This window comes from Cyprinodon variegatus, unplaced genomic scaffold (genome assembly GCF_000732505.1).
Source record: "Cyprinodon variegatus isolate N-32 unplaced genomic scaffold, C_variegatus-1.0 Scaffold24, whole genome shotgun sequence".
Taxonomy (NCBI): domain Eukaryota; kingdom Metazoa; phylum Chordata; class Actinopteri; order Cyprinodontiformes; family Cyprinodontidae; genus Cyprinodon; species Cyprinodon variegatus.
In genome coordinates this window covers 5,664-27,916 of record NW_015150477.1, presented here as the reverse complement: position 1 = coordinate 27,916, position 22,253 = coordinate 5,664, and the positions used below count along the sequence as shown (strand labels likewise).

General features: G+C 39.4%; 3 protein-coding genes across 3 annotated transcripts; 1 reads left to right on the top strand and 2 right to left on the bottom strand.

The window, feature by feature from the left end:
• The first annotated feature begins 974 nt into the window (after positions 1-974).
• LOC107097023 (peptidyl-prolyl cis-trans isomerase FKBP10-like) lies at positions 975-9,171 on the top strand. Its single transcript, XM_015393990.1, has 10 exons — positions 975-1,250; positions 4,521-4,666; positions 4,755-4,944; positions 5,046-5,191; positions 5,300-5,489; positions 7,218-7,363; positions 7,466-7,655; positions 7,896-8,038; positions 8,436-8,599; positions 8,697-9,171. The coding sequence occupies exons 1-10, from the start codon at positions 1,057-1,059 to the stop codon at positions 8,877-8,879; spliced, it is 1,692 nt and encodes a 563-aa protein (XP_015249476.1). The 5' UTR covers positions 975-1,056; the 3' UTR covers positions 8,880-9,171.
• A 343-nt stretch (positions 9,172-9,514) lies between these two features.
• LOC107097031 (cytosolic 5'-nucleotidase 3-like) lies at positions 9,515-14,148 on the bottom strand. Its single transcript, XM_015394000.1, has 9 exons — positions 14,064-14,148; positions 13,636-13,734; positions 13,481-13,550; positions 11,901-11,947; positions 11,537-11,622; positions 11,369-11,458; positions 11,125-11,287; positions 10,841-11,041; positions 9,515-10,763 (listed from the first exon to the last, which is right to left on the bottom strand). The coding sequence occupies exons 1-9, from the start codon at positions 14,064-14,066 to the stop codon at positions 10,653-10,655; spliced, it is 870 nt and encodes a 289-aa protein (XP_015249486.1). The 5' UTR covers positions 14,067-14,148; the 3' UTR covers positions 9,515-10,652.
• Positions 14,149-16,669: 2,521 nt separating this feature from the next.
• LOC107097235 (kelch-like protein 11) lies at positions 16,670-21,888 on the bottom strand. The gene is made up of 2 exons (XM_015394307.1): positions 21,308-21,888; positions 16,670-19,785 (listed from the first exon to the last, which is right to left on the bottom strand). The coding sequence occupies exons 1-2, from the start codon at positions 21,856-21,858 to the stop codon at positions 18,201-18,203; spliced, it is 2,136 nt and encodes a 711-aa protein (XP_015249793.1). The 5' UTR covers positions 21,859-21,888; the 3' UTR covers positions 16,670-18,200.
• Between the last annotated feature and the right edge of the window lie 365 nt (positions 21,889-22,253).

Genomic DNA, 22,253 nt, shown 5'->3' with positions numbered 1-22,253 from the left:
CCCAGATCTCCAGATGCATTTGAGATATCAAAAAAGTACTCCAGGGTGTTGTTCAGCATGGGGGTGAGTAAAAAATGAAGGCTAATCATGTTTTGGGTGTACTATTCCTTTAAGGAGCCTAAATTTCCACAGCAACTTTCAGATGAAAAAGTATAAATGCAGCATAAGCAAGAACACTGAAAGCCTAAATCCACCCTGATTTATAATTATAGGTCAGGATGCTTCTCGTTTTGTTATATTGATATTTTGTTGACATAATCTGAGCCTCTGCTGAGTTTATCCACCCCCTCAGTGTAACGTTGCCGTTCTCTGTCTGCTCTATGCATCCAGATAATGCACAAAGCTCAAATCATTTCAAACTGGTTTCTCATGATAAGTCTATTGTTCTTTAATAGCCTCCAGAGTCATTAGATCTCACCCAAACAGGTCAGCCTTAGTATATGGGGGAGCAGGAGATTTACACTCTGTCTTTGATTAATTATCATGTTAGAGCTATTCATAGGATTACACAGCTGCAAAAAAAAAAAAAAAAAAAAAAATCTGAAGCAGAAATTTAAATCAAAAAATATTTTTCTACATACATACTAATCAAATGTAAAGTAAAGACATGTCCTACTCGATGTAAGTAGAACAGGAAAGGAAAAACAGAAAAAGGGGGGAAAAAGGAGAAAAGATGGAGATAACGATAAAACGCCTCTGTCTTTGATTAATTATCATGTTAGAGCTATTCACAGGATTAAACGGCTGCAAATAATAAATAAATAAATAAATCTGCAGAAGAAATTTAAATCAAAAAATATTTTTTCTACATACATAATAATCAGACGTAAAGTAAAGACATCTTTATTAGTAAATGCATTTTAAAATTTAAACCCATATCCTTAGTATTGCTTTGAAACTCTTAAGCGGAAGTTTTTCCTTCTTCCATCTAACTTTCCAGTCCAACGGGACTCTCTATCCAATGCTTCTCTCCTTTTCTCCTCCTCTTCAAGAATCTCTGTCAGACTCAGATGATCTTCTCTCTGCTCCGTTTTTTCTGCACCCGAGTCTTTTAAAATGGATTTAAAAACAAGCTTTGGACTTTTGCTTTTTGCTCTCGCAGTGCAGTGCAACCCCAGCCCGCTGGCGGACATCGTTGTGGATCGGTACCTCTTACCGCAGATCTGCCCTAGAGAAGTTCAAGTAGAAGATTTTATCCGTTATCACTTCAACGGGACCTTCTATGACAGCGGCAAAAAGTTTGACTCCAGGTGATCTTACAGGCGATGCATTTATTAAAAGGAGGTTTTTAAATGTGGAAAAATGCGCAGCAGAAACAACAAAATGTAAAAAGTTGATCTCATCATTTTAAGACCCGATGGCAGCTTGCAGACGTGTCATCTTTACCATTATGATAATCACAATTAGATCCATCCCCATGGGCGGTTCTAGACGGGGGGTAACGGGGGGCCAGTGCCCCTGCAGCTAATGTCCTGGCCCCTGTAATAAAGACATAACGCTCAAAGAAATTCTAATGGTGATATGCACTGAAACAGACTGTGGTGTCCAAAGTAAACACATTTATTACTTAAGTAGAAGTATAAATACTGTAGTTTAAAAACACTCCGGTAAAAGTTGAAGTATCAGCTTGACCTCTTTACTCAAGTAAAAGTAAAAAAGTATGTGCTCCAAAAACTACTTAAAGTATAAAAGTATAAAGTAACCTTTAGAAAAACAGCCAGATGCCACTATATTAATTGAAAGCTACATTTTTTGACTATTTCTAAAAATTCTTTCAGATAGGGTCAAGGATATGAGGTTCCGTTTGTATCAAAAATAAGCCGATGTAAAATGTCTAGATGTTATGCTGTTGTTGCATATCTGTTGTCTGCAAATATATATGTTGCACATTTATTTGTTGCATATGTAGATGTTGCATGTCTATGTACAGTAGATGTTGCATATGCAGATGTTGCCTCACTGTAATCCTGCCAGTCTGCATGTCTGAAACATCCGTGTTCGGTTAGTGCCTTTGCTCTCAGCTGTTGGTCCATGTCGTTGCTTGTTGTTGTTGGTCTTGTCGTATTATCCCATCGCTATTTAAACCTACGCCCCCTCCTTCCTCCTTTGCTGTCCTAATTAATGCTGGAAGTAAATACGAGATTTGCAGAAATCTAAACATTTTGGAGCTATTGATAAAGACAACCTTTTAGTAATTTCTAATAAACACAAAATAATCTACTTCCATTGTTTGTAATGGCGAGGGGAACAGGCATCAAAGACCAACCACATGGACCAACGACATGGACCAACAGCTGAAAGCAAAGGCATTAACCAATGCATTATCTACATATGCAACATAGACATATGCAACATAGACATATACAGCATCTAATCTACATTTGCAACAAATACAAGTGCAACTTATACATACGCAGACAACACATATACAACAACGACACAACATCTAGACATTTTACATCTGCTTATTTTTAAAACAAACTGAACCCCAAACAAGGATGAGGGAGGTCTTGTTGGTCTCCATCTCCCGATACGCTCTCGCCTGTGTCCGACCTTTTAGACATTTCAACATCTTTTTCTGAATCCGACATTGTAGCATGGCATAGACAATTCACGTTTGCAGTTTGAAGAACACCTGCTTGCTTCTGATGATTTCATTTAGCTAACCAATGAGTGTTTGCGTTCTATGACTCATCCAATTACACTAGTTTTCACTGGATGTGGATGGAGCCAATGATCTGCATTGGATGGCGCACATGATGGGAAATAAATATTTATAAACATTAAACCGAAGCCAAGTTTAACGAGTAACGTTTGTCTTAAAAATGTAAGGAATAGAAAGTACAGATACGTGTTTGAAAAAGTAATGAGTAAAAGTCAGAAGTAGGAAGAAAAATAAGTAATGGAGTAAAGTATAGATACCTAAAAAGTGTACTTAAGTACAGTAACGAAGTATTTTTACTTCGTTACTTGACACTTCTGGGAACAGATATAGTTACTGATAGGTCCTTTTGATCTATTTCATATGTTTTCTTTACAAATTCAGTTTTTTCTAATTATTTAAAAACAACAAGGTGATAGCTTTACTGGTATTGAGATAGGATTCCAGTTTTCATCTGCTTTTTTTTTTTTTGCTCTAATTTTACAGCTGAATGTATCCGTTTTTCTTGAGTTCTAATTCAGATTTTATAGAAAACTGTCATTTTACCTTAAATTATGTCAAAAATATGTTAAATTCCTAAATTATGAATGTATATTGACCTAAAAAGGCACAGAATTATAATTAAAGCTAATTGAATAGAAGTTTCACTTCATGCAGCTATCTTAATATATTTGAATCCCTCGCCCTGTTTTTTATCTCATGCTTTTCTGTGCCCAAATGAAAACACGCCGGCCCCCATCTGGCTCCCTAGTACATTTGGTCTAGAACTGCCACTGTCCATCCCATCTAATCCCAGTTGGAATCGTGTACACTCATCATTATGAGTATTTGAACCATTTTTTTCCAGGGTTCAGAAGAATACACATTTTTAAACGATTTATAAAAAACAATTCGATTCAAAAGTTGTAAATTATTGAGAGCTTTTACTAACATGCAAGTTCAAAGTCTCATGCAGTATTTATTATGTAAATAAAGACCTGCATAATATTTGGGTATGCAAAAGATTGGCATCCTGGGAATTCCAGAAGCATAATGCTGCCTTTCTTTCTTTCAAATCCAGTTTTGATGCGTTACTAGAATCATTGTTCTCTGGGAGCGACCAGTTTTGCTCAAGTTTTAGTCCGTTAACAAATGTCTAAGATAAAGATGGAGAGTGTTCTTAATGCAGCAATATCTGAGGTTGCTAAACACCTTTCCTGCCATTACACCACCACCATGCTTCCATACTAACCTGTTGTCACTGATCCAGAATGGTTGAATCTTTGTCTTTTCTCCTCAGGTAAAGGAAATTGTTGTCAGTCTTAAAACACGGTTGTGCATCTTGGACACCATGGAGATTTAAAACTGACCTTTGTTTTCATTCTAGCTGAATAATTTGCCCGGTTTTTAGGCATAGTTCATAACTTTAGGTCACTGTAGGTCATGGTCACAGGGATCTGCCATTTTAGAAGCCTGATTCTAAATAGTGATAAGGACAATTTCCCTTCTGGTAAAGCTTATTTGGTCCCAGTTTCACCCAGCCGTCAATTATAAATCTAAGAATTCAGTTGGTGTTCGATCTTAATTGTTCCAGAGGTGATGCAAGGCAAAGTACTACTAAAAGAAGCCATCAGGATGCTACCTCCAACATGCTGGGGCAGTACAAAAAACGACCTCTCACTTGTTATTTTCACTAAATTGCTCAATCTATGTTTATAACAAAAGAGAGAAATAAAAACTTTATACAGATGGGATTCAGTTTGTCTGAGGAGGTGGGTTTAAATTTAAGATTAGCTTAAAAGCTGCTAATTTTGGATCAATTCTGTCACTTTTCCATCCATTGTAATGTTAAACTTTTTTTTTTTTTTTTACTGTGCAGCTATGACCGAGGCAAAGCCTTCGTCAGTCAGGTGGGCCTCGGTAAACTCATCACAGGGATGGACCGAGGTCTGCAGGGCATGTGCGTCAACGAGCGCCGGAGGATCACAGTCCCTCCTCACCTGGCCTATGGAAGCGTCGGCACAGGTGTGGCTCACCACTACGCTGAACTATTAGTTTTATGTTTTAGATTATCTGTTGTGGTTTAACCCTATGTGTGCTGCTGATCCCGCAGGTGGTTTGATCCCTCCTGACGCCACGCTGGTATATGATATTCTCCTGCTGGACATATGGAACGCCGAAGACAAGGTCCAGATCCGCACGATCAGCAAACCGGAGAGCTGCAGGCGAACCACTGTGGCGACAGATTTTATCCGGTACCACTATAATGGCACACTGTTGTCTGGGGAGGCCTTTGATTCCAGGTGAACCAACCACTTCTGTCTGTTGAACAAAACAAAATAAAATGTGTATTTGTTAAAAAAGAAACAACAAATTTAACCAGATTTTCTCTTTCCTTCTGTAGTTACTCAAGAAATACAACTTATGACACATACTTGGGGCAGGGTGACCTCATCAAAGGGATGGACGACGGTCTTCTTGGCATGTGTATTGGGGAGAGGCGGCTCATTATTGTTCCACCATTTTTAGCTTATGGAGAGACCGGCCATGGTAAATGTACAAATATGAGATGGTTACGTTCTTGCATTTATTATTTACCTTTCATTCTCAGTGAGTTGTTAATGCTAACTCAAGCCGTATATGTTCCCCCATCCCTAGGAGCCAAGATCCCCCCCCAGGCAACACTCGTATTCGAAGTTCTGTTAGTTGATGTATTTAATCCCAAAGATGATGTGACTTCAAAGGTAATAGAGAAGCCTAAAAACTGCACACGCAGGACAGTTACTGGGGACTATATCCGCTACCACTACAATGGCACATTCCAGGACGGCACGTTCTTTGACTCGAGGTAAGCTCCTGCAATTCTTCTTGTTTTCTAAAGTGGCTGAGGGGTGCAAATACTGTACAAATACGTGAGTTTACAACTTACGGTATTCAAGAATTATCATGAACACAAAAAATGAGACTAACACAAAGCATATGCAAAGCTGAGAGGAAAATGCACACTGCATTTGGCAAAAAAACTCATATAGCCCTTTCCGACTGGCTAAAAAACTTGTTTAAAGCCGGGAACAACCGGCTTTTAGTGGCAGTGGGAACAAAGCACTGACCTGTGTCTAACTGGGTTAAACGACTCGGCAAGCGACCTGCGTTACAATCGCCTTGGCTCTGATCTGCATGCTGTGGGAACACCATACACGGGTTGACCCGTTAAAGTACGTGACATTATTGAACACAATGTATGGTATCAACATCAGGGTTTATACAGGAATGAGTAACTCTTATTTAATGCTTTTTTATGCTCTTAGAAATAATTTTAATGCCATCAACAAGTAGCCATGACTCTCATGTACGTAAACATGGCAAAATCTTTCATCCTCTTTACCGTCGACAGGCTGCAGCCATGTCAAATTCCTCGTTTTCTAGCCACCTTTGTTGTCTCTAGTTTTGTCTGCGCCTCACGCTTCTTCTAAGAACAAACAGCTTTACGATAAACGGAAACCGGTTCCGTGAAAATATATTGCGATATAATGTATCTGACGAAATAGTTTTTATAAGCATTTTTTTTTCTTTTTAAATAAAGCATTTGAAATGCCACAATTTCAATGCCAATGGAAGACCTTAAAAAAATTATAATTTAATGACTTTTAATGATTTTTAATGACCTGCGGAAACCATGAACACACCTCACAAGTTGCGTCTGATCTAACAAGCCAAAAAAACTCCGCTTACATTCACAGAAAATGGAACAGCGCTGGTAAGAGGGATTCAGACAGATAAAAGACCGAAACAATCACAGACTACACCCTGGTTTCTTTACATGTTGCTCTCCATTGTTTACTTCCGCACTGGTGACATCATCAAAGCTAACCTAGCGGGATGGTGTAACCAGACATGCAGTAGATGAGGGCATAGGCCAAGCAGCCTGCCAGCGAGGGGTTAGACCCAGCTTTTTTTTGCCATTGGGAAGGGAGCCAAATGCAGATTGTTAGCGGGTTGACCCATGTTTGAAAAACATGTTAACCCGCTAATTTCAGTCGGAAAGAGGCTAAAGTTATGGAATCTATGCATGGCGGAGGTACTGCAGACCACAAAAGGGGAGATGATCATCATAACATATGTTTCCAGACCATAGACATTACGGGAAATTAATTTCTTTTGAGCAGATGTTGCAAAAATCCCGTCTATGCATTTTTCTAAGGATCTTCTCCGAAATGAATTGTTGATTGTCTCCCCCTAGTGGTCTGGAGCACTTTTATTATGCAGCATTATGCAGTTTGTGACTTTTCTTAACTTGCAGTTGTTTTTACTAGGGGGAGCATTTTCCCTTTTCATGTTTTAGCAGTAGGTTTTTTTGTTTGTTGGCAATCTACATCACTATCTCCTTGACACTGTTTATCCTTGGCATATGTATTGTATGCTTGTCCCACTTTTGTGTTTGCAGTACTTTTTGAATTTCCTGTGAAATTTCCTGTGAATATCTCTATATATTTTCACACCTTAGCAACAGTAGCTTCCAGAAAGCATATGAAGCATCTTCTGTTTGATCTCTCATTTTTCCCACTTCCTCTAACAGCTACCAGCGAAACAGCACCTACAACACATACATCGGGATGGGATATGTGATCCACGGCATGGACAAAGCTCTGCAGGGTCTGTGCATTGGTGAGAAAAGGAGAATCACAATCCCTCCTCACATGGCATATGGCGAAAAAGGAGCTGGTGAGTTCGACGCTCACATTTAAGAGTTTTTAAACTAAACTGAGGAGGAATACAAACTAATTCTGCTTAATTATTTTTTTTTTTTTTACTCTTTGGTTGTAGAAAACTTCATTCCTGGCTCTGCTGTGCTGATCTTTGACGTCCACGTGATTGACTTTCACAACCCCAAAGATTCAGTGGAGATCAGAGTCACCCATAAGCCTGAGGAATGTAATATGACCAGCGAAACCAATGACTTGATTCATTATCGCTACAACTGCTCCCTCATGGATGGCACACTTCTATACTCATCGTGAGCGACCCCTGCTGTTCACTCTGCAACACTGCACCCTCGTGCATGTAATCATTGCTGGCTACTTGTCTGACAGATTTCACAGGGTTTTGGAGTAGACGAAACCATTTATATATATGAATGCACATATGGCTGCATGGCTTTGGGTTTTTATTTTGGTATTAGGTGTTTTTTTTTCTGATCTGTATCCTAAACATGTTCTTTTAAATGCTAAAGTGGTCTATTTGTGGCCGTTTTCAGGGACCAGTATGAATCACCTTCAGTTACAACTCTGGGAGCTGGGAAAGTGATCATGGGTCTGGAGGAAGGATTAAAGGGCATGTGTGTGGGTGAGAGGAGAGAAGTGGTGATCCCTCCACACTGGGGTCATGGTGAAGATGGAGGTAAGATCTTTTTTTTTTATTATTCTTTTGTTTTATAGTGTCTTGCGAAAATATTTAAACTTTTTGAATGTTTTTACATGTTTCTGTGTAATAGGCTGAGACGTTGTTCACTAACGTTCTCTAAAACACAAAGCCTTCACAGATAAACTGGATTTATTTCCCTAGATTAAACCACAAACAGGCATACTCCACTTCCTAATCTTCTAATCTGTTGGATTTAATTAATGAGTATCAGAGTAAAGGGACTTCAGTTACTCTTTTTTTTTTTTCTATTGTACTTTAAATAAAGTCAGTTTACATCCACATAAAGATTGAAGTTAACAGCTGTTAAATGATCGTCTTAAAAGGTTTCAGGGTTATGACTCCTGTTTCATCTCCCCTGATTGGATGTTTTTAGCTGTTGGAGTTCCTGGAAGTGCAGTCCTGCTTTTTGAACTGGAGCTAGTGCAGCTGCAGAAAGGTGTACCAGAAGGCTTCATGTTTGTCTGGCTTGGCGACACGCCTGATCCCCTGTTCAACGCTCTGGACCTCAATGGAGACAAAGAGGTCCCTCTAGAGGAGGTAAGCAGTAAAGCTTGGTCGGTTGGTACAACTAGTAGTCAAGTGTTTGAAGGAATCTCTTAATAAAAATTACGATGCTCCTCTTCCCCACCTGCAGTTTTCGGAGTTCATCAAACTGCAAGTCAAAGAGGGCAAAGGTCGACTTCGGCCGGGCGTCGACATCGAAACTGTTATAAAAGACATGTTTTATAACCAGGACCAGAATAAGGATGGGAAAATTGTAGAAGATGAGCTCAAAATTAAGGATGAGTCTGAAAAACTGAGACGAGATGAGCTATGAACTGCAGAGGAGACATAAACTGTGATGATGATGTCCTCTCAAAAATATTGAGCAAGAACCTTCCCAAAAATTAAAAAGGACATTTTGCTGCTCATATTGAAATCATCTTTTTTTTCCATCAAGGTTTTTTTTTTTCTTATGCAAATGCAAGCAAATGGATAATGTGTTTTTTTTTTTTTTTTGCGTGAATTTTTTTATGATTAATTCTAAGATGGAACTTCGCAAAGCTTTGGAAACAGACCCCCCCATCTTAAAGTTTTACATCTATTCATGTAAAGTTAATGCGTCTGATTTTACTTTTAATGTTATGTTAAGTTGTACTGATCTATTGTGATTTTGGTGGATCCATTTTGTGTATGAAAAAAATAAACTTTTATAACAAAATGTGATTAAATCTTTTCAGACGGTCTGACAGATGTGGGTTTATTAAGATGAAACCATGTTTAATATCAGGAAAGTTACAAAACAAATCTTGATGGTTCAAAGAGAAAAGATGCTTACAAAGCTTAGATAATGACAGAGAACCCTCTAGAAACTTCTGCTGCATCTTACTCAACATTTAAACATTTTTACAATGATTAGCAATCCGATGATACAGCTGGAACAGAACCGTACAAAATAATATTTTTCTTTATTTAAACAAACTCACAGAGGAAATAGCTGAAACATCATTGATTCCCGATTTAAATTTTTGGAGGAGCTTCACTGTGCATAAAATAGTTAGAAATCTTGTCAAAATAAGGTGCTGCCTTTTTATATTGTGCGTTTTATTTTTTAAATATTTAATCCTGTATCAAAACTAGAAATGTTTAAAGAAGTCTCAGGAAAAAAAAAACACCAATAAATCCACAAAAACACGTATTAGGCTGCAACAAGATCCAAAGAGGTCACTGTAGACAATAGGTTTGATGGAGATGTGACAATAATGAGGACTGGAAACAAGTGGAAACCCATTTGCTTCCAACACAGACTCACTCAGTAAAACTTAGTTATTTTGGACAGTAAAATACAATCATATGCAGTGCCTTGCAAAATGTGTTTTTATCCCTTTTGTTTCTCTTTATGGAATAGAGGCTAAAAAAGCGATAAGAATCCATGTAATCAGTGGCAGAAAGCAAATATGCGGAGCAAGATTCTTTAGTCGAATGAGACCAAAAGTGAAAAACAATGAAAACAACATGATGGGAAATCTAACTTAACCTTAACACATCATCCTCATGAAGAAGCATTACGATGGCAGCATTATCCTGAGGAGGTGCTGTTGTGGGTAAAGGGAAACTGCAGGAAGGTCCCAGAAAAAAAATGAATTATAGGCTGCAGGGAACTGGAGAGTAGACATAAAATCAGAGCTAGAATGGATCGGCTTACATTAAGTCACATGCAGAGGTCAAAATGGCCCAGTTGAACCTGGTTCCAGCTCAGATGCTGTTGTAAGATTTGAAAGTTAATGTTAATATAAGACTGTTACAGAAGTGGTTCAAATTCCTGTTTCAAAGTATGCATAGATGGGAGCATTAAACATCGAAAGACTTACTTTACCGCAGTGATAAGGAAGTTTAATTAAGTATTGATTTGCAAATAAAAAAACATTTATTGTACTATACCGGTTTAATCAATTTAATCATTTGTGTCTAAGTTTGGTATTAAATTCAGATAAAAAGCATTATGTGGTTCAAAGGGTTACGAATACTTTTGCGAGGCACTGGACCGTTAATAGCTTGTTTTAAAAAAGAAATCCCAGTAACATCTTCAAAGCTCGGGATAATGAACGGTTCACTTGTTACTTGTGAGGTAGTGGAGGACAGCATTAGGAACTTCCAAAGATTCATCATTCACCAACACTATGTCATAGGAGTCCAGATAGGACTGTTTCCTCTCCTCAACCTGAAAACAAAGAAAAAGCAACTGAGTACTGCTTGAAAAAATAAATCAAGATATGAAAATTCAGACTTCTTGCCTACCTTGTCATTGAGGTATCCAATCTTGAGGATGTATTTCATATCCTGAACACCATCAGCCATGTTCAGGTCCCCCAGGGAGTCCCCCATCAGCAAGACATTGGGTCTTGACCGTAGCTCTTCAAAATGGCCTGTGTTGAGCAGCGCACCTTCCCTTTTATTGTAGATGTGAATCAACTCTCCCTTGAAAGCCTTCAGCCTCCCCTGATCAAACACAACGAGTCACAATATCACAGAAATCCCAGTTATGGGAGTAAAATTCATCTCTTTTGTGGGGTACAACTCACAGATTCATCAAAGTCCATGTAGTTGGAGATGACTTTGACATTTGAGTGGAAGACGTTAGCTTGCCGAATCACCTCTTCCAGAATGTCTCCGATTCCCGCAGAGAAGATGAGCAGAGGAATTCCGTGCTCGTGCAGGCGGTCGAAGAAGAGCTCGTAACCCTCCCTGTTTTAGCATCGCCACTTTTTACTGAACTTTCCCTTTAAAAAAACTTTACAAAAAAATTTAGTATTGAAACATTCTTACCTCAGCATTGCATCAGACTCCCGCACTGCCTCGGCCAGCTCGTCTTTTTTGATTCTCTGCTCCACAAGGAGGTCATGAGCTTTGGTCCACCTATTAGAAGAACAAACCTCTTTAAACGAAACCTCACAAAATGCAGGAAACAGTTCACTAGGAGTGATAAATACTTACCACTCCACCATTAAAGGCAGCTTCTCTGAAACTGGCTTGGAAGTGTCAATCTCTATGGGATAATAAGTCTTTAGAAGATGATCCAGCTGTGGAAGACAGAACAGCAGTCTGAGAACTAACCAGGAAATCCATCAGAGGATCAAATATTGTGGAAACGAATGAAAGGAATATGTGATATTAAACTATTTCAGATATCATAATCCAGCTTTAAAGTTTAAACCAGCTCCAAATACCAGCGAATAAGAACATTGTTATAACAGAGGCATAATAAGCTAAACAGGATTTTTTTTCTGTGCCAATTTTAAATCAATTACTGCAAATAGAGTTTATGATAAAAAAAAAAAAAAAGAAAAATCATTCCTACCTCTTGGCGGCACTCGTCGGAGATGGCTTTGCTGTTGTCAAGAATATCTGTCAAAAAAAACACATAAAAAGCAAATATAATCAGTTAATAAAAATTATTATTTATTTATTCTAATTGTTGCAGATTATGTTTTGCTTGTTTGTCGTTTGCATAAGAGCAGTTGTCTCTTGCTTTACAGAAAGCTTCTCCAGTAAGGTCTTCTTAAGATGTGCAAGGCCTAGAAAGGTGTTGCCTCATGCAGGGATGCAACTCGCTCAGAAATTTGCCAAATGGATAACAGAATTAAAACAACCTTCAAGAGGAATTTTCCCAAAGATCCAAAATCTGTTAACCAGGTGGTTCGCTGCTCAGGGGTAGAGATTCCCATCTATCCTGTCCCATCAGACTACAAGTCTGTGTCCCTGTCCTGTCTGCTGCAGAAACACCCAGATTACACCGAGGTGTAATTGGGCCCTTGATTTTACGTAATTACATCATGTTCTACTCACCCATATAAGTTTTGTGTAATTTGGAGCCGTTTTGAAGATATTCGGTTAGGTTATATCCAAGTAACGTCTTCCTATGGGCAACAAGTTGAAGGCACAAACTAAACTGTTCATTATTTATTCTTTATGGTACGCCAGCATTCATAACATGTAGGCCAATCACTGTCCCCCAGACATCCACGGTTATATTTTTTATATTTATATCTTTTAAAAACAAAGCGCTACTTGGATATAACCTAACCGAACATCTTCAGAACGGCTCCAAATGACAAAAAACTTATATTGGCGAGTAGAACATGATGTAATAACGTAAAATCAAGGGCTCAATGTAAAAAAAAAAACGAAGTTCCCCTTTAAAAACTGAGGAACAATTTACAATTTACAACCTACACGTCCTCCTTTGTCTTTTTACCAACTCCATTAACAGAGCCTGTTCCTCTCTGATGTCTAGCAACTCTAGATCCATCTCTGTGACATCTTGCAGATGCGCCATTGTTGTTTTAAACACTCCCGCCAGCGCCGCCAAAGTTCGCATGAGTTCTTGAATACGCTCCCCCTTGCGCTTTGGTGGGAAACTGCTGTGCTTTCCTAGATATCCAGACCGACGGTGCAGAAGCAAAGCGGCAAAACTGGATTCCGACCAGACCCAAGCGACATTTGATGTGTGCGGATGCAGAAGTATAATCTGCCCTTAAGTCTTTCACTAAAGGAGCTGCTCAGCTCCTCTACAGACTGGTGCAGAGGGTCAGAGGGGTCGTGCATGATGGTGTTAGCTTGGACAACACTCTCCTCTCAGTCCCTTCCTTCACTGAGTCCAGAGTGCAGCCCAGGACAGAAGTGGCCCTCCTCACCTGCATGTTCAGTCTGTTTCTGTCCCGCTCTGTGCTGCCAGGGGCCCAGCAGACAACAGCATAGAGGAGGGCAGAGGCCACTACAGAGTCATAGAAGTTTTTAAGCAGGGACCTGCTCACTCCAAAGGACCTCAGCCTCCTCAGGAGGTGGAGGCTTATTCTCAACTTTAAGCTTATATTTATTATCAGTTGTTTAATAAATGCCATGCATCGTTTAAAGAGACATAGGTGAGTATGTACTTACTGTGACATGTAGGACATCGCTTCCCGTTGTAGGAGAATCTCGTGAGAGTCATGTCAAAATCTGAGATCACCTGAATTCAACAAGGTAATGAAGATGAGTCAGAAGCGGTTTTCTTGCAGACTTTCCTTCATTTTATTACATTTCAGTGAAGATACCTGCAGGGTGTTGATGCCAGCCTTTGACATGGACTGCAGGATCTCTTGAACCCTCTGAGGATCCTTCATCAACACGGATCCACTGGAAAGCTCTGGTATCTGTTCAGATGAAACAGTGCGTGGAAATAAAATGAAAGATATCATTACACACCAACAAAACGGTTGCTTTGTCACTAAAACAAACACAAATGTGACTGACAGACATCTGACTCTTTCACTTCCGTCACTATCCTGTCTTTAAATTTCAGCCCTGGACTTGTTTTAAGCCATTTTTTCTTTTTTATCTGACTTACAATTTTTTCTTTAGCTAGAGTATAGAGGTAGCTCGGTGTAAACTTTAAATCAGTAAACTATTAAACTATTCACAAATATGAAGTTAAGATATACATATTTCATAATAATTCTGAACGCTTTAAGAGTATTATTACCATTGTTTTTATTGTAAATTGTACGCTGCTAGTTTTTCGGCAGAGTCTGCTGAGGAGGAGAACCAGCTAAAAGGACAGTGCTGCTTTCAAATCCCTTGTGAGTGTCTGCATTTTTTTATAGTGTGCGTTTACAAATACCAAAGTTTAGTTAAACACGCGTTTAGATCATTATTAAGTCACGTGTTTATTAGTTTTTTTTAACACTGTTTAGGATATATCTAATGCAACCATACACCATAATGAATCTTGGCAGCATTTCTATTGAGAAAAAAAAAGAAAATCGAGCCGGTAGGTTAAACCTGAAGGCACCATCATTGTTACGTAACGCTCCGGGTGCAACCGCCCCCCTTAAACAAAAACCATCTGTCTCAGGTTCCTACTGGTAATACAAGCATAGTACTGACATACTAGTGCGTATTAGGATATCACCGAAAAGTTATTTTAAGGAATTTAGACCAAAAAAATAAATAAATAAATAAAATAAAATAAAAAATAAAAAATATATATATATAATTTTATAGAAAAATTAAACAACCGCCTATATATAATTCTAATGGCTTACAGCAAAGGAAAAAAACTGCTAAAAAAGATTGAATTGGACATAAAATTTAAAAAAAAAAAAGCAGAACATGACATGTCTTCTCGAAACCTTTGACCACATGGAAGCACATAGCTTTTAAAATGTCTTTAAAGATGTCTATACTGAATTCAGACATGAAACAAACAAACCAACACCTCCAGATGACATATCTCCTCCTATCACCACCAACAGTCAAAAGTTCCAACTTGATCTTAAGCACCTTTTATTCTATGATTCTTTACTCTTTTGTTGTGTTTTTTAACCTGAAATTAAATTTTTTTTATTTTATTTTCATTCCTATGTTAAGTAGCTTCTGATGTCTCTGGTTCAGTAGAGGCTAAACCCATGAAGTAACAGCTGTACATCATGTTCTTGATAACTGTGTGATGGCTTCAAAAACTGAGTTAATGCCATGGGAATCTCACCAAAATTAATGTTTAATTGGACTTTATTTTACAATATTCTAAATGTTTGGATCATACCGTCCACCTTTTGCTGCATTTTCCCTTCCACTCATGCATAAACAGTATTAAGCTCACTGTCAACTGGAAGTTTTTTTTTTGTTTTGTTTTTTCAGTGGTTTGATGTGGCTTTCCCTTTCTTGTAGAGCAAGAATTACAACTTGGAAGTGAGCAGCATAACCTGTTTTTCTTTCTTTTTTTTTATAAGTTCACAAAGAAGCTGAATTCTATTTTTTTTTTTTAGGGGATATAAAACATAAAAACATAAATATATGTTTGAAATACATAACAATCTGTGGTAAGAAAAACATTTATAGGAAAGCTTCTTTCATCTGATTTATTGATATATATTGACTTCAGATTGACTTTAAATTATTGTCATTCGATTGCACATCTACTTATTGCATTTTCTACTCCACTACATTTGGAAGAAGCTGATAGTTACGTGTTCATTTAGGCTCAGCTTAGCTTTGTAATTCGCTGTTGCTGTTTTTCTTTGTTGAAGTGCAATTTCGACATGCACGATAGCAGCCTATAGGATGGAATTTGGACACCACTGTTTTAGAAATCTGCTTGACATTCCACAAATTTACAGAAAATCAGGGCAGATATTATTTGTAGTTTATTCGTTTTATTAAGGTGTTAGTTGTTGCCATGTGGCCAAGTTGTTCAGTAGGATGAGTTCTCAATTCATTTTTGTGGTTTCATTGTGGTGATACCATTCAACCTCAAACGTCTATTCCATAGTGAAAGTGTGAGAATCAAGATAATCCTGTTTTGTTTTTTGCTGTTTCTAAACTAAAAATCATCAAAACAGCTATCTATTTTTGTGGCATTTATGCTGGAGTTCTTTACAGGTGGTGTAGAATTTGTAGTGGATGTGGTTCTACGCATCAGTACGTTAAGTGTTTTCTGAAAGTTACAGGTTCTTTAACATTACTCTGAAAAAATACAGAAATGTACTGATATTAGAATATTTAATTTGTATTTTTGAATACTTTTACTTGTAAAGTAATATTTGACTATCAGTAACAATAGTTTTACTCATGTACTTCTGGTTAGTGCTTCATCAAAGACTTCAAATTATACAATCACTTCATTTTATTACGTAGAGAGACTGAAATAACCGTATCTATTTAAAATACATCTTATTTATGAATTTTTGAATGTAAATTACAAAAAAAAACATTTTTAAATAGCACAGTAACTCAATTTTGCATTGCATAAATCAGTGGCACACTTTTTTTTTTTTAATGTGACATCCAAGTGTATTCATTTAATTTTGTGCAACAATACAATTTAGCAGTTGTATCTCTAGATTAAAAAACAATCATGCAACTTCCCAAAGGTAGGTTTTAACTCCCAATTTGGAAACCCCTAATCTAACCCTAAAGTAATGTATTTTCTGATTATTTCAAGACCAGGTTCCTTTTTTTATTTTTTCAATCAGTGATCTACTACTTCCACCAAACATTAGTGTTTGCAAAGCAAATAAATGCTGAAGTTCAAAACTAGCAGGTATTGATTAATGGAAAAATACCAAAACACATATTTATCTTACAAAAACAGCTTTAATTGCAAGTGATGCCATTAGTAACTCTTACATCAAAATATAAGGACACGATTTTAAGACTATCACGTGCAAAGCAAATACATAGCTTATTTCAGTTAAGATCTGCAGTGCTATTTATATCGGTCATAAAGAGGAAATGAATATCATTTCTGCGCTCTAAAACCTTAATGCTGCACAGCCTCTGAATGTCAGTCACAAAAGAAAAAAAAAATCATAGCAATCCCTTCTTTGTCTTGATGTTTAATTCCCTTTCATTACACCTCTAAGTCTCTTTGGTGGGCAACAGGAGACAGTATATTAATATACACCTCATATGACCATCTAAGTCAAAATTAAGTATAAGGAATGAGTTCATAGGATATTAAATGGTTGAAACAATTCTTTTCAAATTCATATTTTTTTTAAAAGTTCAAAAATTTACTTGCTGGAATGTGGCGTATACGGTATATATATATATAAAGTAAAAAAAAAAACAGAAAAAAAAGGTATTTTGAAAATACAATCACCTTGTCCGATATGACACACCTGTCGAAATGTAAAAATCAAAATGCAGTAACAGCTTTTATGCATTCTTTAAGACTCTACAAACAATAAGATGTAAAACAAAAGTGCTATATGAGGAGAACCCTTAGCCATTTTTTGCAAAAACAATTACCAAACCACATACTGACCCAATTCACACCCAGCCTTGCATTCATACGTATAAACATTTGTTTCTTTACATTTCTTCCTGAAGCTTCAGGATAAAGTTGATAGATTTCAAAAGTGCAAAAGAAAGGAATGATTGAGCCACTGCCACTGATTTTGGTGCTTAATGCAGAAGCATAAAACTATTTTTTTTTCATATACATAAATGTTGCAACTTGCATGTTACTAGAGCCTGCACATCATATTTGAAAAAAAAACTGTTAAAGCATTACGTGTACAGAAATGACCAAAACACACGGCATTTGTCAAGATAAAAAAAGGAATACTAGCCTAAAAGTTTTGCAACGAAAAGCCTAAATGTTATGTTCACAGTCGATGTTGAAGGTTTAAAGTAAGAAGCAGTCTCTTTTCAGTAAATTGGACTTTTACGAGGGAACTGTCACAGTGTTAGGAAGGAAGGAATGATGGGACTTTAAGAAACTAGGAATGCTTCATGTTACATAGTCTTACCAGTAAAGCCATATACAGGAAAGGAATGTCAAATATCAATTTATACATATACAGCTTTATAATATACAGACGGATAAACAGCATTATTATTAACATTAATTACTAAAGAATACTTAGTTATTTGGCTGCTGGAAACACTCTCCTAAACCTGTGTACATCCATAACATAGCGCCTATGCGGATTCGTCCCAGTGAGAATGTACCTGCATACACATTGCCTGGCTTTAAGTCAGCGATAAACACAAGATAACATGAGAGCTGATGACACGCGGCTATGAGGAGTGAAAACCAGAACGACAGCAACACGACATTCACTGCAGTGCGTTACGCATGGATGGTGTGGATTTCCGGACGCTGCCCGCTGGTTCAGCACTCTATCTGCGACTGGAGCTGTCGGCGTAGGGTGAGCGTACGCCTGTGGAGCTGCTGCATCTGCTGCATGCGATCTCGCTGGCGAGCCAGGTTCTGGGGCATGGGGTACCGCTGGCAGCCGTACAGAAAGCGGTACGGGATGCGGACGTGGCAGGCCGTCGCCCGACAGCGGGGCTGGGGCATGGGCGGCAGCAACATCCACCGTTTCCTCTCTGCGCAGTAACGGTAGGCCTCCTTGCGATACTGCTTGTCGACGTCGTCGCTGTTCTTCCAGCCTCCGATGATGAAGACGTCCTCATCGAAGTGGCATATGGCCGCGCCCTCTATGCTAGTCACCTCTGGCGGCAGGCTCTCCAGGATCTCATCAGAGATGCGAGCACTGATCTTCTGCCTGGCGACCTCATCCCGCACTGTGTAACTCTTAGGGCAGCAGGAAGCTGTATGGTAGAAGTTGGTCGAAGCTACAGCCATCTGGAAGATGCAATAGTTGTCAATAAGTGGCAAGGAGTCGACATCCTGCCATTGGCGGCTTTCTGTGTCATAGCGAGTGGTCACCGTCTTCAGTCCATCATCATTATCGGTATCCACGGGTGTGCGTGCTGTCACATAAACGTAGCGGTCCTCCACGCTCACGGCTTTCACATCTCGAAGGATCTTAGGTGCCGATTCCAGATTGTGCCACTTGTCCTGCTCAGGCTCGTACACACTAACATCCTTGAAACCTGGACTGAAGTTGCCATGGCCGCCGATGCTGTACAGGATATCTTTGATGCACGTTAAGCCAAAAGAGTGCTTGCGTGTGGTCAAGTTGCTGACCTGCTCCCAGGTGTTGCGATTGGGATTGTAGCGTTCCACCGTCTTTGCAAAGCCCGGCTCCATTGACCCGGCTACGTAGACATGGGACTCCGTGGTGGCGATGGCGTGGCCGTCCAGGTGGTTGTGGATGTGGGGGAGGTTGACCCAACGATCCTCATAGATGAAGTAGCCCACACACTCACTCAGATAATCCCCACCCTCCGACACCCCACCCACCACCATGATGACGTCCATGTTTTGGCCGAACCGAGGCTGAAAGGAGGCCATGTGTGAAGACCACAACTCCATATCTGCCGACTTCAGGTTTTCAAAGCGAATAGCGTGGCCCTCTACAGCCTCTGACACCAGCCGCAGGCAGGCTTCGTTTGAAGCCACAAGTCGTTCGTTTTTCACCACCCTGGCCAGGTAGGTGGGCTTTATCTGAGGGAGTCTGAGAAGACGAAACAGCTCCTCAAAGTAGCGACTTCGCTCTTCTGGGTTCTTCTGCACCCACTTCACCACAGCCTCAAACAGCACCTCCTCTGAATCCACGGTGATCTCTGCATCCGACAGCCAGTCACGGACGAGGTGAAAGGGGAGCGTGTAGAACTCCTCGTCCTGGATAACCTTGTGGAAATTGCGTCGAATCATGTCTGCAGCCCGCAAAGCCAGCTGGTCCAGGGTGTACATGTGGGCTAGACTGTGCACGGCCACACAGTTAGTCAGGCTCAGCTTCTTCTTAAGGAACTCGCCACAGAAATCTTTGAGCTGTATCAGCAAGAACCTTCAAGGAAAGCAAGAGAGAAAACACGCAATGAATATCATCAGAGGAGAGGACTTTCAAGAAAATGACCCAAATGGGATTCAAAATATTGCTCTGACTAAAAAAAAGCAAGCATGCGGTTAGAAAAAGGATCCTGTTTCATTTTTCTCCCCATTTCAGGATTGCATGCAAAATCCCAACAATAGAAGGTATCACATTATTTTTAAAATGAAAATGTACAAATTTGTTGTCTAATCACATATACATCTGTAAAGCGTGCGGTGAGTTTGCATTCAGACCCTAATTTTCTGATATTCCTAAATAAAACCGATTTTGTTAAAATGAGCATTTTCCCATTCTATACCCTTTTCTCCACCTCAAGCTTCTTTTCAAAACATACGACTTTACGATCAATGGAAGCACATCTGCGCAAACACCCAGATGTATTTATGTTTTCATAAACGTCTTTTTTCTCTCTTCTTTTTTTAATACCACTATAATCACATTTAACAAATTTTAATGCCAATTGAGGCCTTGATTAAAAATAATCATAATTTGATGACTTTTAATTAGTTTTAATGACCCTGTAAAAAGACTTGATAAACAAAAAAACAAATAACACAAAGACAGAGAAAAACAGCAGACAGTCAAGGGATTAAGATGGAGAGACGTTTAAAGCAGCGTTTGGTAAAAAAAAAAAATGTGACGTTGAAACTGTTTACTGGACATTTTGCAATTTGTAAATGATTCGGGTAGGTTGGTGCCACAAATCCACTAAGCCATGGGCATCTACCTAAACCGACAGGCTGGGCAAAGGGAGTTTAAATCAGAAAGCAGCCAAGAAATGCATGATAACTCTGGAGCAGCTGCAGAGATCCAAATATATGGTGGAATAATCTGTCAAGTTCATATTCTGCTAATCTGATTTTTAAGGAAAAGGGCAAGCATTTTTCTGTTTACTGTTAGCCATAAGTAGACCATTATATGGTAGAAGGTGTTCTGGTTAGACAAAACATAATACAACACGTTTCCCTTCATGCAAAACACTACATAGCACATGAACACATTATCCCTATGAGGCACAGTGGTGGCAGCATCATTCTGAGAGATTCTATTCCTTAATATAGATAGAGAGTTACAGCCTGGACAGGTTGCAAGACTGTCCCATCCATGTTCATGAATAAGGATAATTCAGTGGGCTATAAAGGAAAAGATTAGCTGAAACCATATTGGCTGGCATGGTCAAGTCAAAGTCCAGGACTAAATGTAGATAATTGAGAAAAGACTAGAAGTCTGGTGAATAAAATTTGAGTGCATTGAAAAAAGAAGCAAATAAGTCCTCCTGATGCACTCAGCTGGTGTAAATATAAAGGTTGGGTCAATATAGCTTTGATTCTGTTGGTCTAAGGGAGCAATGAAAACCATGTGTCACTTTCTTTCCATGTGCATTACATACATGCTGAATGAAAAAGTCTGTGATGATGAAAAAAAGGGAGGATGTTTAAGGGATATAGGGACCTTTACAGGTACTGTGTAATTCTACCTGTCTGCCAGCTCCAGCACTTCATGCACATTGCAGGTGCTGACGCGGATTTCTCCAGTGTACATGTACTGGATGACACTCTCCACTGTCTCCGGGTCCGGCCCCAGCTCCGAGCTCCATTCCTTCATCTCCACCCGTCCGGACAGGGACTCAGAGAACTGCCCTCCCAGCAGCGGGGTAAAATAGTCGGTGGCGGCAGCCAGCACGGACCTGTGGGCCGAAAACTCGCAGCTCTGGACGCTCCCTGTAGCCGCCCCGCTGCTGAAGGCCAGCGTCACGTCGCAAAACAAGCCCAGCTTCCTCTGTTCGTTCTGCCGCCGGGAGAGCTCTGAGCAGTGGGAGGAAGAGGTGAAGTCCTCGGCCTCTTCCGCGTCGCCCTCTCCGGCTAGCGAGCTAGGGGTGCTGGTGCCGCCGCCGCTGCTGCCGCTCCTTGCGGAGTCCTCCGGGTTGGGGGCCGCCGCTGCCATTCTGCTGCCTGGTCTGGAGGTGAGCAGAGCCGGGAAACGCAGTAAACTAGAGAGGGAAATAAGGCGACATACGCAGCCGCACATACATGGACTCTAGGCGGGGTCAGACCGTGGACAAGATATACGTAGACGCTCCTGTGCTGCCTATTGGAGCTGACGTAGCAACGCGGCAGCCATCTTGGATGGGTCTGTCTGGCGCCCCCTAGCGGATTTATGAGGAATGGTCAAAATAAAATGAAAAATTCACAATGGTTTGTTAAAAAAGGAAGACAAGCTGCCAGACACTAAATAAAAAAGACAGAAATAAATCGCGGCAAATTGTTAAACTTAAAAATGTATATACCCTGCAGAATAGAAACTTTAATTATCTGACATAAAGGACTTTGACAGTACTCCACTTTCCCTTTAATATATTCTGTAAAAGACGTTCAAAAGAGAAAAAAACCCAATGAAAAAAGAAAAAACACACCTTAAAATGT